At 42.7% G+C, this 14,926-nt stretch overlaps 1 protein-coding gene across 1 annotated transcript in view; it reads right to left on the reverse strand.

Moving 5' to 3' along the window:
- The window catches only part of LOC100250870 (uncharacterized), a 42,065-nt gene extending 28,584 nt beyond the window's left edge, over positions 1-13,481 (reverse strand). Inside the window, exons 1-2 of the mRNA XM_059740709.1 lie at positions 13,034-13,481; positions 12,254-12,321 (exon numbers count right to left, since the gene is read on the reverse strand). Of these exons, the coding sequence (XP_059596692.1) occupies positions 12,254-12,321; positions 13,034-13,157 (192 nt within the window). The 5' untranslated portion in view covers positions 13,158-13,481. The remainder of the gene's footprint in view (positions 1-12,253; positions 12,322-13,033) is intronic.
- Between the last annotated feature and the right edge of the window lie 1,445 nt (positions 13,482-14,926).

A 14,926-nucleotide genomic window follows, 5' to 3' on the forward strand; every position in this document is an offset into this window, starting at 1 on the left:
CAGCCGAAAATGGGGGGAGGTTAGGGATGACAACATCTCACGCTCCGGTTCGCGCATGGAGGTGGAATCGGCCATTGAAAAGCCCGAGGAGCTGCTATCGTCAGATGAGGAGACAGGGAGACAAAAGAGGGTTATGGGCTGGGAGGGGATAGTTGACCAGGCCCAACAATCAGTGCCCATGGGTTATGAGAGAAAGGTCTGTGGGCCGAAACCTACGGGCCTAAAGTTAAAGGGAGTGGTGGAAGAAGGGGCGGGGCCAGAGGCTGGGCCATCCAAGAGCTGGGCTTTTGACGGGGATGGTTGTTTGATGAATGGGGCCAGACCAATTAAGCCCACGACCCAAGAGTCAATCTTTGAACGGCCCGAGGAGATGATAAATTCAGATAAGAGGCTGGGCGGGCAGGAGAGCAACTCGGGCTGGAAAGGAAAAGCAGACTAGGCCCAGGCGTCAATGATAAGGGGGGTAGAGAAGAGCCCATGTGGGCTGAGTGCAGGGAGGGGCCTGACATTAAAGGAAAGGGGGACCATCCCTGTTGGACCAGAGGCTAGCCAGCCCAAAAGATGGGCTCATGATGGGAGAGGCCCAATGGTTGAGATGGAAGAGGCCAGACCAAGTCAGTCCATGGCCCAAAACAAAGGTAAAAGACCCCTGGAGAAAGGAAGTCTTCTGGACTGCAGAATTGCTAGCAACGGGAGTTCTTTAGAGGGAGAGCACCTAGTCATCTGGGAGACAGAGGAAGCAAGGAAGAAAAGGGAGAAAGTCATACTTTCAGCACAAGGCGCTGGCAGAGGAAGCCATGAGGTATTCTGGACTAAGGATAGAAAGGGAAAGGGGTTATGGGTCTTCTCATCTCATCTTGTATTCTTTTGATCGGACTCCGGAGGGGGAGCCTTTCGATCACTTTGGGGTGCTAGGGGAAAGTAATGAAGTTGGCCTCGGAATGGATGGCAATGGATGCTAGGACTTGGTAGAATTCAATAAGGACCCTAATTTGGCTAGGGGGGTGGAGTGGAATTCAGAGAGGACAGAACTTCAAGAGGTCAGAACTGAGAAAGAGGATAGATGGGAAGAAAGCAGCTTGGCCAAGTTTAGTCACTTTTTGGGCTTTTCGACAGAAGGGTTGGAAAAGGAAATTTTGAACTTCTTGATCAAAATAAGAAAGAGACGAGAGAGAATTCACAGCAAAGAATTGATGGAGAAGTCAAAATTTGAAAGGGAATTGAAGAGACTGAAGTGCTCAGTTAATTATGAGAAGGGGTGTAAGCAAAAAAGCCTTTCACAGGGCAAAGGGGATCAGCTTGCAGTAGATTAATGAAGCTAAAGCTGTTAAGTTGGAATGTGAGGGGGGCAAATGACAGGTCCAAGGGGAAAATTATCAAGACATTTATAAGGAATCAAAAGGTTGACTTACTGTGTATTCAGGAGACAAAAATTCAGCCAATGTCGGAGGGGGTGGTGAGAAGTTTAGGCTCGGGAAGATTCTTAGATTGGAGGGCTTTGGATGCGGATGGGGCAGCGGGAGGGTTGTTGATTTGCTGGGATAAAAGGTCATTGGAAATTGTGGATTGGGAGGAGGGACAGTACTCCCTTTCATGTAGATTCAAGAATGTGGAAGATGGGGCTGTTTGGGTGTTTACGGGAGTCTATGGCCCATTCACCAAAGAGGAAAGAGAATGCCTGTGGGAAGAGCTTGGGGCTGTAAGAGGAATCTGGGACGAGTCGTGGTGCCTAGGGGGTGACTTTAATAGTACCCTCTTTCAAAGAGAAAGAAGCCGCCAAGGGAGAATAACCCCGACCATGAGGAGGTTTGCTCATATTATTGATGATTTAGGGCTAGTAGATCTCCCGTTGCAAGGGGGAGTGTTCACTTGGAGCGGGGGCCTTAATAACCAGACTTGGGCAAGATTGGACAGGTTCTTGGTGTCTCCTAGCTGGCTAGATCAGTTCAGTGGGGTGATTCAAAGAAGGTTGCCTCGTCCTGTTTCTGACCACTTTCCCATTCTTCTTGAAGGAGGCGGGCTAAGGAGAGGTCCATCTCCCTTTAGGTTCGAAAACATGTGGTTAAAAGTTGAGGGTTTTCTAGACCTTATCCGGAATTGGTGGAGGGAAATTGAGGTCAGAGGCACTGCTAGTTATAGATTGGCAGCAAAGATGAAGGAGCTTAAACAGAAACTAAAAGCTTGGAATAGAGAGGTCTTTGGAAATCTAAAAGGTAACAAAAGTGCAGCCCTGCAGCAAGTGGATTATTGGGACCGTGTGGAAAGCGAAAGAAGATTGTCTTTGAAAGAGACAGAATTAAAAAAGGAAGCAAAGGAAAGCTATAAAAAATGGGTCCTTTTGGAAGAAAGTCATTGGAGACAACTCTCAAGGGAGGTTTGGCTTAAGGAAGGGGATAAAAATACGGGATTTTTTCATCGGATGGCGAATGCCCACCGTAACAATAATTCTTTGGACAGAATTAAAATTGATGGGGTTTGGCTGGTAGAGGAACAGGAGGTAAGGGAAGGGATTGCAAATGCTTATCAACAGAGGCTCTCAGAAGACTTGGGGTGGAAGGCGGATATTGAGAGGATCCAATTAGATCAAATTAGCCAGCAAGAAGCAGAGAATCTTGAGATTCCGTTCTCTGAAAATGAGATTCATTCAGCTTTAATGGAGATGAGTGGGGATAAAGCCCCTGGGCCGGATGGCTTTACTATGGCGTTTTGGCAAAGTTGTTGGGATTTTGTGAAAGGGGAGATCTTGGAGATGTTTAAGGAGTTTCATGAGCAAAGCTCCTTTCTCAAAAGTCTCAATAACACTTTTTTGGTTCTGATTCCTAAGAAAGGGAGAGCGGCTGATTTGGGAGATTTTAGACCCATTAGTCTCCTGGGGGGGCTATACAAATTGATGGCTAAAGTGTTAGCTAATAGACTCAAGAGAGTGTTAAACAAAGTGGTAGCCCCAACTCAGAATGCATTTGTGATGGGAAGACAAATCTTTGATGCTTCTTTAATTGCGAATGAGGTGATAGACTCGTGGCAGAAAAGAAAAGAGAAAGGGCTCATTTGTAAGTTGGATATTGAGAAAGCGTATGATAGCATCAATTGGCAGTTCTTGTTGAAGACACTACACAAAATGGGATTTGACTCAAAGTGGTTGGGGTGGATGTGGAGTTGTATATCTTCAGCCAAGTTTTCAGTTCTAGTTAATGGGGTTCCAGCTGGTTTCTTCCCGAGTTCTAAAGGGCTTCGTCAAGGGGATCCATTATCTCCTTACCTCTTCGTCTTGGGAATGGAAGTGCTAGATGCCCTAATTAGGAGGGCGATTGCAGTATTCAGGGTGATAGGAGACACAATCTAAAAATCTCCCATCTCTTCTTTGCTGATGATACAATCGTGTTCTGTGAGGCTAACAAAGAGCATCTAACACATTTGAGCTGGATTCTTTTGTGGTTTGAAGCAGCTTTAGGCCTAAGGATTAACTTGGACAAAAGTGAAATTATCCCAATTGGTGTGCTGGAGGAGATTGAGGAGATGGCAGTGGAATTAGGATGTAGGGTGGGCTCACTGCCTTCTCAATACTTGGGCTTGCCATTAGGGGCTCCTAACAAAGCCCCTTCAGTTTGGAATGGGGTGGAAGAGAAAGTGAGGAGGAGACTAGCGCGGTGGAAACGACAATATATCTCAAAAGGGGGGAGAATCACTCTCATAAGAAGCACTTTGGCTAGCATGCCAATCTATCACATGTCTTTGTTCCGGATGCCTAAGTCAATGGCTAGGAGATTAGATAAAGTTCAAAGAGATTTCCTTTGGGGAGGGGGAAGTATGGAAAGGAAAGCTCATCAAATCAAGTGGGAGGCGATTTGTGAGGATAAGAGCAAGGGAGTACTAGGCTTAAGGAAGCTAGTGCTCTTGAAAAAAGCTTTGCTTGGTAAATGGATCTAGAGATTTGCTTATGATAAAGATAATCTTTGGAAGCAAGTGATAACAGCGAAATATGGGCAAGAAGGTCATGGTTGGAGAGCAAAGAGAGCTTATGGGGCGTTCGGCGTGGGGGTGTGGAAGGAAATCTGGAAGGAAACTGATTGGAAAATGGGATCCTAAAGCAGCAGGAGGAGGGGACTTAGAGAGAATGGGATGGCTGATGGCGAGTGTTTGGGGGTTAAAAGGGAAGTTAGGGTTGGCCTGGATGGATGAGGGTCGGGCCCTATTGGAGTTTGAAAAGGCAGCAGAAGCTAGGAAAATCTTCGATGGTGGAGCAAGGTTGGTGGGGGGGATTCAAGTTGATCTGAAGGTGTAGAGCCCGTGCTATGGGTGTTTGGAAGAAGGGGATTTAGAAGAGGAAGCATGGGTGAGGGTAAAAGGTCTCCCACTGTCGTTATGGACCCCTAGTATCTTGCGAAGGGTAGGAGATGAGTGCGGGGGCTTTGTAGCCATGGATGGGCCGACGGAGAGAATGGAAGATCTCCGATGGGCGAGGCTTTTGGTGAAGACGAAAAGGGGGATGTGGCCAAGCTCGATAGAAATCGAGGTTGAAAAGACCACATTTCTCCTCCCGATGTGGTGGGAAGCAATGTCGCTGATCAGAAAGAAATCGGAGGTCTGTCGGAGTGCAGAAGGCTGTGAGGAGGGGGACGACGGAGACGCACGCGCGGGCAGGCGAGTGGAAGAGTGGAGCAGCGCAGGCATCAAGGCTCAGCTTCGATCAGATGATGTGATGGATGGGCTGCCGGATGGGAAGGGTAGGGTCTTGTCGGGGGGCCGGATCCAATTCGGGTCGTTGATCCGGGAGTCAGAGAATAGGGCAGATGAGGGGTCGAACCCGAGTGGGCCTAACGGACCCATCGTGAGATGTAGCTTTAGGAGGGAAGGGGGGCCTAGCCCAATTCCAATATTTGGATCAGGTGCGTCAAAACTAGCTAGCAGTGGTGGGCTTGGGCCGATGGGCAGACAGAAAGGGCCAAAAGGCAAAGAGAAAGCCCTAGAGGAGAGTTATGGGCCACGAGCTAGGCTTTCTATGGATCAAAGAGTGTGCAGTGGGCCGTCTTCGAGCGGGCTACAGGAGAAGGGGGCTCAGCGAGGTGGGCCGCCTCAGCGATCAGGCTCGAAGGAGTCTAATTCAGGCCCGTTGGGGGTCTCGGCTCAGTCTGGGCTGCTGGTTGATGCCAATATCGAGCTAGAATTCCTAAGGGTAAGGGAGATGGAAACTGAGATCGTTCAGAAGGCCAATTCACTCGAGGAGTTGGTAGACAGTGCTCTCCATAAAGAAGTTATGAGGTATGAGGCCCTATCATCCTTAGGGGGATTACGGGTATCCGGGAATTCTTCTTCTTCTTCTATGATTACTCTTGGTCGGACTCCAGAGGGGGAGTTCTTTGACCATTCTGGGGAAGTTAGGGAGTTTGTCAAATTGACAAAGCTTCTCAAGGGCAAGAGGCAGAGGGTAACAGGGCGTATGGAAGTGCTTGCTGGGAGCTGGTTGAATTTAAAGGTTCCCTAGCAACGGCAAGGGAGCAGGAGGGGGGGTCTTCACAAAATGAGATTCAGGATGAAAGGGGGGAAGAGGACCTGGATTGGCAAGAAAGTAGCCTAGCAAGGTTTAGTCATTTCCTGGGCTTTTCGACTGATGGGCTGGAGAAGGAGATTTTAAATTTTCTGACTAAAATCAGGAAAAGAAGGGAAAAGATTCATAGTAAAGGATTATTGGAAAAATCGAGGTTTGAAAGGGAGCTAAAGAGGTTGGAATGCTCAGTGAATTATGAGGGGGATGGCAAAAAGAAGGGCTCTATTCAGGGCAAAGGGATGCAGATGATGATTGCTTAATGAATCTTAAATTGTTAAGTTGGAATGTAAGGGGGGTGAATGAAAGTAGGAAAAGGAAGGTTATTAAGTCGGTTTTTAGAAAGCAGAAGGTGGATCTCTTTTGTATCCAGGAGACAAAAATTCAGATTATGACTGAGAGGGTGGTGAGAAGCCTAGGGACGGGCAGATTTTTAGAGTGGAAGGTCCTGAATGTGTGTGGCTCGGCTGGGGGTATCCTGATCTGCTGGGATAAAAGAGTTCTGGAGTTGCTGGAGTGGGAGGTGGGTCAGTTCTCTTTATCCTGCAGATTTAGGACAATGGAGAATGGGGTGATTTGGGCTTTTACGGGGGTTTATAGACCGTTTACTAGGCTTGAAAGGGAGTGGTTGTGGGAAGAAGTAGGGGCAATCAGAGGAATCTGGGAGGGGCCCTGGTGTCTAGGTGGTGATTTCAACATTACTTTGGCTCAAGGGGAGAGAAACAGGCAAGGGAGAATTACTTCAGCTATAAGGAGGTTTGCGGAAGTTGTAGATGATCTTGGCCTTGTGGACCTCCATTTGCAAGGGGGTGCATTCACGTGGACTGGGGGTCTGAATAACATGTCAAGGGCTCGTTTAGATAGATTTCTGGTTTCTCCTTGCTGGCTTGATCAGTTCAGCAGGGTGAGCCAGCGGAGGCTTCCCAGGCCGATTTCGGACCACTTTCCAGTGTTACTTGAGGGGGGTAGCTGGAGGAGAGGGCCTGCCCCCTTCAGATTCGAAAATATGTGGTTCAAAGTCGAGGGGTTTAAGGATTTAATCCGGAGTTGGTGGCAGGGAATAGAGGTCAGGGGAAGTGCCGGTTTTAGATTATCGGCGAAATTGAAGGAGCTGAAGCAGAAGCTTAAAGTTTGGAATAGGGAGGAGTTTGGGAATCTGGAAAGTAACAAGGAGGCTGCGATTCAGCAAGTGGAATATTGGGACAGAGTAGAGGATGAAAGGAGCTTGTCAATGGAGGAATTAGCTTGTAAGAAGGAGGCTAAGGAGGTTTATGCCAAGTGGGTTGAACTGGAAGAAACTCACTGGAGGCAGGCGTCTAGGGAACTCTGGTTGAAGGCAGGTGATAGGAATACGAGGTATTTCCACATAATGGCGTCTGCCCATAGAAGAGTTAACCACATGGACAGAATCAAAATTAATGGGATTAGATTGTCAGAGGAGAGGGAAATCAGAGAGGGGGTAGTAAATGCTTTTAAGCAGCAATTTTCCAAAAGTTCGAGATGGAAGGCGAACATTGGAAGTCTCTCTTTTAATCAAATTTGTGTGCAAGAGGCTGAGATGCTGGAGGCTCCCTTCTCTGAGGGTGAAGTCCTGACGGCCCTGATGGAAATGAATGGGGATAAAGCCCCAGGTCCTGACGGGTTCTCGGTTTTCTTTTGGCAATGTTGTTGGGAGTTCGTTAAGGAGGAAATTCTGGAGATGTTTAAGGAGTTCCACGACCAGAATACGTTCCTCAAGAGTCTTAACAACACATTTCTGGTGCTGATTCCTAAGAAAGGAGGGGCTGAGGATTTTGGTGATTTCAGGCCCATCAGCCTTTTGGGGGGTCTCTATAAGCTGTTGGCAAAGGTGTTGGCCAATAGGCTTAAGAAGGTTATAGATAAGGTTGTCTCCCATGATCAGAACGCGTTTGTTAAGGGTAGGCAGATTCTTGACGCTTCTCTGATAGCAAATGAAGTGATTGACAACTGGAATAAGAAGGGGGACAAGGGGGTTATCTGCAAGTTAGATATAGAGAAGGCCTATGATAGTATTAATTGGCAATTCCTCTTGAAAGTTATGGATAAAATGGGATTTGGCGCTAAGTGGCTGAGGTGGATGTGGTGGTGTATATCCACAGCCAAATTTTCAGTTATTGTGAACGGAACGCCAGCTGGTTTCTTTTCGAGTTCCAAAGGGCTGCATCAAGGAGATCCCCTGTCCCCTTATCTTTTTGTCATGGGGATGGAGGTGCTAAGTGTCCTAATCAGAAGGGCTATGGAGGGGGGTTTCATCTCAGGGTGCAAAATTCAGCGTAATAGAGGTCGGGTCGTCCACATTGCGCATTTGCTCTTTGCCGATGATACTATAGTCTTTTGCGAGGCAAAGAAGGAGTACTTAATGAATTTAAGTTGGATCTTGTTCTGGTTTGAAGCCGCGTCTGGGTTGAAAATTAACTTGGCTAAAAGCGAGGTTATTCTAGTAGGAGAGGTTCAAAGGATAGAGGAGATGGTTGTGGAGTTAGGTTGTAGGGTGGGAAAGCTTCCGTCCGTGTATTTGGGGCTGCCGCCGGGGGTGCCTAATAAGGCGGCCTATGGATAGGATGGGGTAGAAGAGAAAATGAGAAGGAGGCTTGCTCTTTGGAAGAGCCAATATATCTCAAAGGGTGGGAGAATCACGCTAATTAAAAGCACTATGGGTAGTATGCCAGTTTACCAGATGTCGTTATTCCGTATGCCCATGTCTGTGGCTAGAAGATTAGAAAAATTGCAAAGAGACTTCTTATGGGGGGGGTCTCATGGAGAGGAAAACTCATCTGGTTAAGTGGGGGGTGGTGTGTGGGGATAAAGAGAATGGGGGGTTGGGAATAAGGAAGTTTACTATCATGAATAAAGCGCTTCTTGGTAAGTGGACTTGGAGATTCGCTTCGGATAAGGAGGCCCTTTGGAAGCATGTGCTGGAAGCAAAGTATGGTCAGGAGGATCATGGTTGGAGGACCAAGAAGGCTGTGGGTGCGTGTGGTGTGGGGGTGTGGAAAGAGATTTTAAAGGAAGCCGGTTGGTGCTGGAACAAAATGGGGTTCAAGGTGGGGAAAGGTAATAAAATCAGCTTCTGGACTGATGTGTGGTGCGGGGATTCAGCGCTGTCCCAAAGGTTCCCGCATCTCTATATCTTGGCAGCCAACAGAAATGCAAAGATTGAAGAGCTGTGGGACCAGAATGTTGGGGAAGGAGGTTGGAATCTGCGTTTTATAAGGGATTTCAATGATTCGGAGGTGGTGTTGGTAGGTGAGTTGCTCCAAGCGTTGAGGGTGTTAGGATTTCTTGGGAGGATGACTCTGTTTTTTGGAAAGGAGGGGGAAGTGGGCAGTTTAGAGTGAAAGATGCGTACAGCTGGTTGGATAGGCCTATGGATGTCAATTTTCCGAAAAACAGGATTTGGGTGGGTAGAGAGTCCCAACTAAAATCATGTTCTTCACGTGGGAAGCGACTTGGGGAAAGCTCTTGACTCTTGATAGGCTCCAAAAAAGAGGTTGGCAGCTCCCGAATAGGTTTTTTTGTGTGCTTGCGAAGCGGAAAGCGTGGATCACCTACTTATTCATTGTACAGTGGCTAGAGGGCTTTGGGATTTAGTGTTGGGATTAGTTGGGGTCAAGTGGGTGTTCCCTAAAACTGTAAAGGAGGTCTTATATAGTTGGGGGGATTCTTTTGTGGGGAAAAAAAAGAAAAAATTCTGGAGTTCCATTCCATTATTCATTTTTTGAATGGTTTGGAAGGAAAGGAATAGATTAGCCTTTAGGGGGGGGGGGGGGTCTTAGCAATTCAGAGGCTCAAATATTCTTTTGTTTGTTATATCTGGGGTTGGGCTAAATTGTATATGGATGAGAAGCCGCTCTCCCTTTTAGATTTCCTGGAGTGGATTGCCTCCAGTTGAGGGGTGGTTTGTTTTTTGGTTTTTGCTTGTTTTTGGCCTTTGCTGCCTGGTATACGTCCTGTATACGTTGGGGTTTTTAGCCTCTTTAATGAATTGTGTTTACTTATCAAAAAAAAAAACATGGGGTTCATAGTTAGGAAGGGAAGCAAAATCAATTTTTGGACTGATGTTTGGTGTAATGGTACAAGGTTGTCCCAAAATTTCCCCCACCTATTTGCTATGGCTTCTCATAGGAGTGCGACGGTGGAGGAGATGTGGGATCAGAATTTTGGTTAAGGGGGGTGGAACCTAAGATTTTTGAGGGACTTTAATGATTGGGAGATGGATATGATAGGGAACTTGCTACATGTTCTGAGGGATTACAAGCCCTCTATGGAGGAAGATTCAGTCTGTTGGAAGGGAGGAAGGAATGGCAAATTTAGGGTCAAAGAAGCTTATAGATTGGTGGCCAGACCCAATGATATTGTTTTTCCTTCTAGATGCATTTGGGTGGATTCAGTACCAACCAAGGTTGCATTCTATGCTTGGGAGGCTACTTGGGGGAGGGTGCTCACTCTTGATAGACTTCAGAAAAGAGGATGGCAGTTTCCTAATTGTTGTTTTCTATGTGGTTGTGAAGAAGAAACTGTAAATCATATTCTTATTCATTGTATAGTGGTCAGAGTTCTGTGGGATATTGTTCTTAGGTTATCAGGTGTGCAGTGGGTCTTTCCAGAAACTGTAAAGGAGGTTTTAACTAGCTGGAGGGGCCCTTTTGTGGGAAAGAAAAGGAAAAAGATATGGAAATCCATACCGTTGTGTATTTTTTGGACGGTTTGGAAGGAAAGAAATAGGCTAGCTTTTAGGGGGGGAGTGTTAGATATCCAAAAGCTTAAGAATTCTTTTATTTGTAGTTTGTGGAGCTGGGCTAGATTGTATATTGGTGAGGAGCGTGTGTCCCTTATAGGGTTCTTGGAATGGTTGGCGTCCAACTAAGGGGTGGTGAGCCTTGTTGTTCTTATTTTTTGCTTTGAGAGGGGGTTGTTGCTTTGTATACCCCCTGTATACTTGTAACTTTCTGCCTCTTCATTAATATATCTTGCTTTACTTATCAAAAAAAATAAAAAGGCCTACACTAAGATGGCAAAATTTCTCGGCCAAAATAAACCACCCCTCATGTAAGCCTCTTCCTTCTTGAAGACACAATGAAAATCTCTAAGCCTCCACAAAGCTAACCACATAGAAAATGAATCTATTTGCTCTATTCAAATGACGCTTCATCTCGAACTCTACCATTTTCCACCCAGACTTTTTTTTTTATGAGAAACAACAAAGTAATATATTAAATAAGGATTACAAGGTACAAAGGAATGATGAGAAATCCTCCCAAAAACAAAGAACTACAAATGGCATCTCCAAAATATTAAAAAAAACATATACCCCGTAAGGCAATCACACAAAACAACCTCTCTATACTAGCCCACACCTTTGGACCTACACACCAACACCCAATCAAGTTGGATTACATTAACGGGAATGCCCTTGAAAGTTGTGGTGCAAGATGCCTAAAAGGAAGTAAGGAAATGAATAGTATCCCAAAGAGCCCTTAAAGTCCTCGCCTTATCTTAAAAAATTCTGGCATTTTCCACCCAGACTTTTCTGCACTGCTTCCCATCTTCATCATTGCAATAGACTTCCACACCCACCACAAGATGACACAAATTGAGCACCCCAAACCTAATGCACAAAGAAAATCCTGTGCTTCTCTCCAAGATTCTCCCAGAGAGCTTCCCTCCAACCTCCTCTAAAGAGATTTCAAAAATTTCAATTCAATAGACCAACTCCTTCCTCCTCTCATGATTCAACTTTTGTGAATACTTCATATGACTTTGGCAAAAAGATGCAGATCATCATGTCATCTAACATGTTAAGCTACATTAATCCTTTTTCAGTGAACTTTTTATTTGGATGGAGCCACATGATTGCTTTTTCTTCCCTCATGTTGAAATAGGTGTAGTTACTTAGTCTTAGTGTATATTTGATTGTGGAATTAGTAAGGGCATTGGCATCATCCATTTTGACATTGATTAGCACTCTTTATATTGCTTGTTCTTAGGACAGTGCTTGGGACTTCAACTGTTCGATTTACAATTTCAGCTAGTTTTAACTTCTATCACTAGTAGTTGTTGCAATGTAATTTCCCATTTTCATGTATGGTAACAGTTCCAATATCTTTGCATCATCTCCATGATAGCAACACCCATACTTTGGTGCAATATGTGCACCAAAATTATGAAACCATCATTAAGAACAAAAACTTATAAATATTTATTAGTTTTTTCATATTGTTGTCGTAAAAAGACACCACTAGGTTTGGTTCCATGTCCGAATGCCTATCTTCTTTTCTTGGGTTGAATGGCAAGTTATAGAAGGACAGCTGTGAACTGTGGCTTCCCTGTGTTAGCCATTTAACCGGGAGCATTATGAATATGTAAGCATTTTCTGGACAGAAAATTTTCACTCATACCTAGTCATGTGAGCCAAACAGGGGAATTGGATATGTTTTCCAATCTGTGATCTTATTTCAGCCCACAATCTAAAAAGCAAATCAGGATACCAAGGCCTTTTACATATCTAAGGATCCAAAGTCCCTAATCCAGAAAACAAAATGTGGCCTAAGTATATATCAAGCGAGAAAGACAGTAAGGTATAATTTAGTTAGCATTTCTGAGGTGCTTGATTATAGGAGCTCACCCTATAGCAGTATAATCAAGATGGTAACCAAACAATATGCACATATTATCAAGATGTAGCAATACCTCTAAAGCAGACATTGCAGCAAAAAGATTAAAATTATCTCCATGAATGAGCTCACCCTCTTGAAGCCCTGTAACCAGACAGAAGGAAAGAAAGCTAAATCAGGCAAACTTCAAGTACAACACATCACACCAACCATATACATTGTATAAATTATCTCAGCATTATTCAAAAAGGAAAATCAATAAACTTATCCAAGAGAACCAGAAAAAGTAACAAATGTAAAATAATCGTTATACAATGATTATCATGTAGGGTCTGTTTTTCTTTTTCTTGTCTTTTTTTTCTTTTTGTGGGGGGTGGAAATAGCTTCTGGGAAATTTTTGAGGAAAAAAATGGATTTTTCTCCAAGGTTTTGTTTGGCTCTTTGCCAATCTACAACGAAAATTAGGAAAAATTATCTGAATCTGATTTCGAAATAACAATGTATGTCAAAGCAACGTCGAAAAAGCACTCAGTAGTAATCACAACACAAACGATTACCTTCTGTTAGGTTGCCGAGAAACCCAAGGGTAAAAAAAGAAAAAATTAAAAACACTCAAAAACATACATCTTTCACAGCTCAGCTTCAAACAAAAGCGAAAACCCAAACTGAAATTCAACTAATCCAAAAAGAAAATCGGGAAATAACAATAAAAATAAAATAAAATAAAATAACCAATAAAATTCCAAGTCCATTACTTTGCTTTCGATTTGCTTTCTTTTCTTGGAATTTCTTGGAAAAAGGAAAATGAAAATAAGTTTGAGGGAGTTAGAATCGAGTAGAGGAAAAAAGGATCGACCTTGAGAGGCTGCTTGGAGAAGAGATGTAACATCGGCCCAGACAGTGTTTTCGCCGGAGGAAATGGAGCTGGTTACAGGCACGTGAGGGTCTCTGGCTTCGGATTCTATGGGTTTGTGGGCCATTTGTTGAACCAGGGTCTGCGCTGTTGGAAGCCTTGGAGAGTGGCGTTGTTGCAGAGGAGCGTTCGATTGCAGAGGGTAGTAGCTTTGAAGAGTGGAGTCAGAGAGAGAGAGAGAGAGTGCGTGTCAACGAAGGTTTAGCCGTTTAGGGCATGGAACGGGTCGGGTTTTGGATTGGCGGTCTCTGTGGGTCGAATTAGGCGGATCTGTAGTGAGAGCCCGGGCATCAGCTGAGCCCCCAGGGCTTGGAGCAACAGGGAGATGAAAGTTTTACCTGTTCTCTCTCTCTTATTATTATTATCATAATTTCTGTTTTGATTCCTTTCAGTTTCTCACTTCAACTTCTTGCTGGAGCTGAAAATGAAAAACCCAAAATTTTAATTTATGAAAGATGAGGTTGATTTCATACAAGTTTAATTATTATTTATAATAAAATTAATTATTTTTTAATTTTTATATTTAGCATTTTTTTAAAGTGATGTTTATTTTTTATCGAATAAAAAAAAATTAAAATATTTGATTTTTTTATTTAATTAAAAATAACTCATTAATATTAATTAATTTCTAGTTTGATAGAAAAAATTAAATATTTTAATTTTTTTTATTTCATAAAAAATTTAAAAACACTTAAGTTTTAAGCTTTTTTAATAAATTAATCAAATAGATACATGTGCTCTTATTAAGCTTTCAAATTTTAAGTAAAGTCAATTCAAACATCCGTTAGTAATATAACTTATTATCACCAAAGAACATAAATAACAAAAATATGTATCTTTGGATGAAAGTTCAAGAAAAGAATTTTGATGGGATGAAAAATGATTAAAACTCGTGAAAATATGAAAAATTTTCTAAGAAATTATATAAAAATAATAATATATGAATTGGAATTGTGTTTTATTAATAATAAATGTAATCGTTAATCTTTGTTATGTAAATACTAAAGCTAAGTATATGGTAATCCTAGTAAAGAAAAATCAAAGATAAGGTCAGAATAACTTATAGTATCAGGATTGTCATCCTCTGTGACCAATACTAATATGTTTAGCTATTAAATTAGAAAAATTAAATATTGGATGAAACTAAATTAAACCCTAATCTAAATAAATAGAAATAAAAATTCTCGAATGAAATTTTTTAGAATATCTAATAAAAGCTAAATAATGCAAAAGAAAATATTCAAGAAGAACACAAGTTTGATTTCAAATTCATCAAAAGAAAGTGGAATTTTTTTTTTTTTTTTTGATGGTTGAAGAGTCAATCCAAAATCAAATGAGATCTTAAGATTAGTTTAAATTTGAAACCCTAATTTGATGAAAAAGTCTAGATCACAAAAGTATTTTAAATTAACCATAATCCTTGTTTCTCATTTCGACAATAAATCTTAGATTCATCAATGAAACTCATCTCAATCTCATGTACCATTAATCAAAATAAGTTGTTCGATGATTAAAAGGCAATATAGTATTATTAGAATCAAAGTAAGCATTGATTGTCCTTAAATTGAGAGAAACTAGTTAGAGAAATGATCAATCATAATTTAAATACAAAAAGAAAGATTTTAGGTATGAATGTTACCACCCTTCTTTTCTTGAGATTAAAAATTTTGATTTCATAAAGGTGAAATCACAATTTCGATTCGGGCAACGATAACAGTCAACATCAGGAACTTCATCTCTGCCAAAATTGATTTCTTAAACAGAATTCAGAATTTTAGATTATAACATAGTTGAATCCATTTCACTTCTCAAAAGTAGTTTTGTCAAGATTGTTTT

This window comes from Vitis vinifera, chromosome 11, assembly GCF_030704535.1.
Source record: "Vitis vinifera cultivar Pinot Noir 40024 chromosome 11, ASM3070453v1".
In the NCBI taxonomy this organism is placed as follows: Eukaryota; Viridiplantae; Streptophyta; class Magnoliopsida; order Vitales; family Vitaceae; genus Vitis; species Vitis vinifera.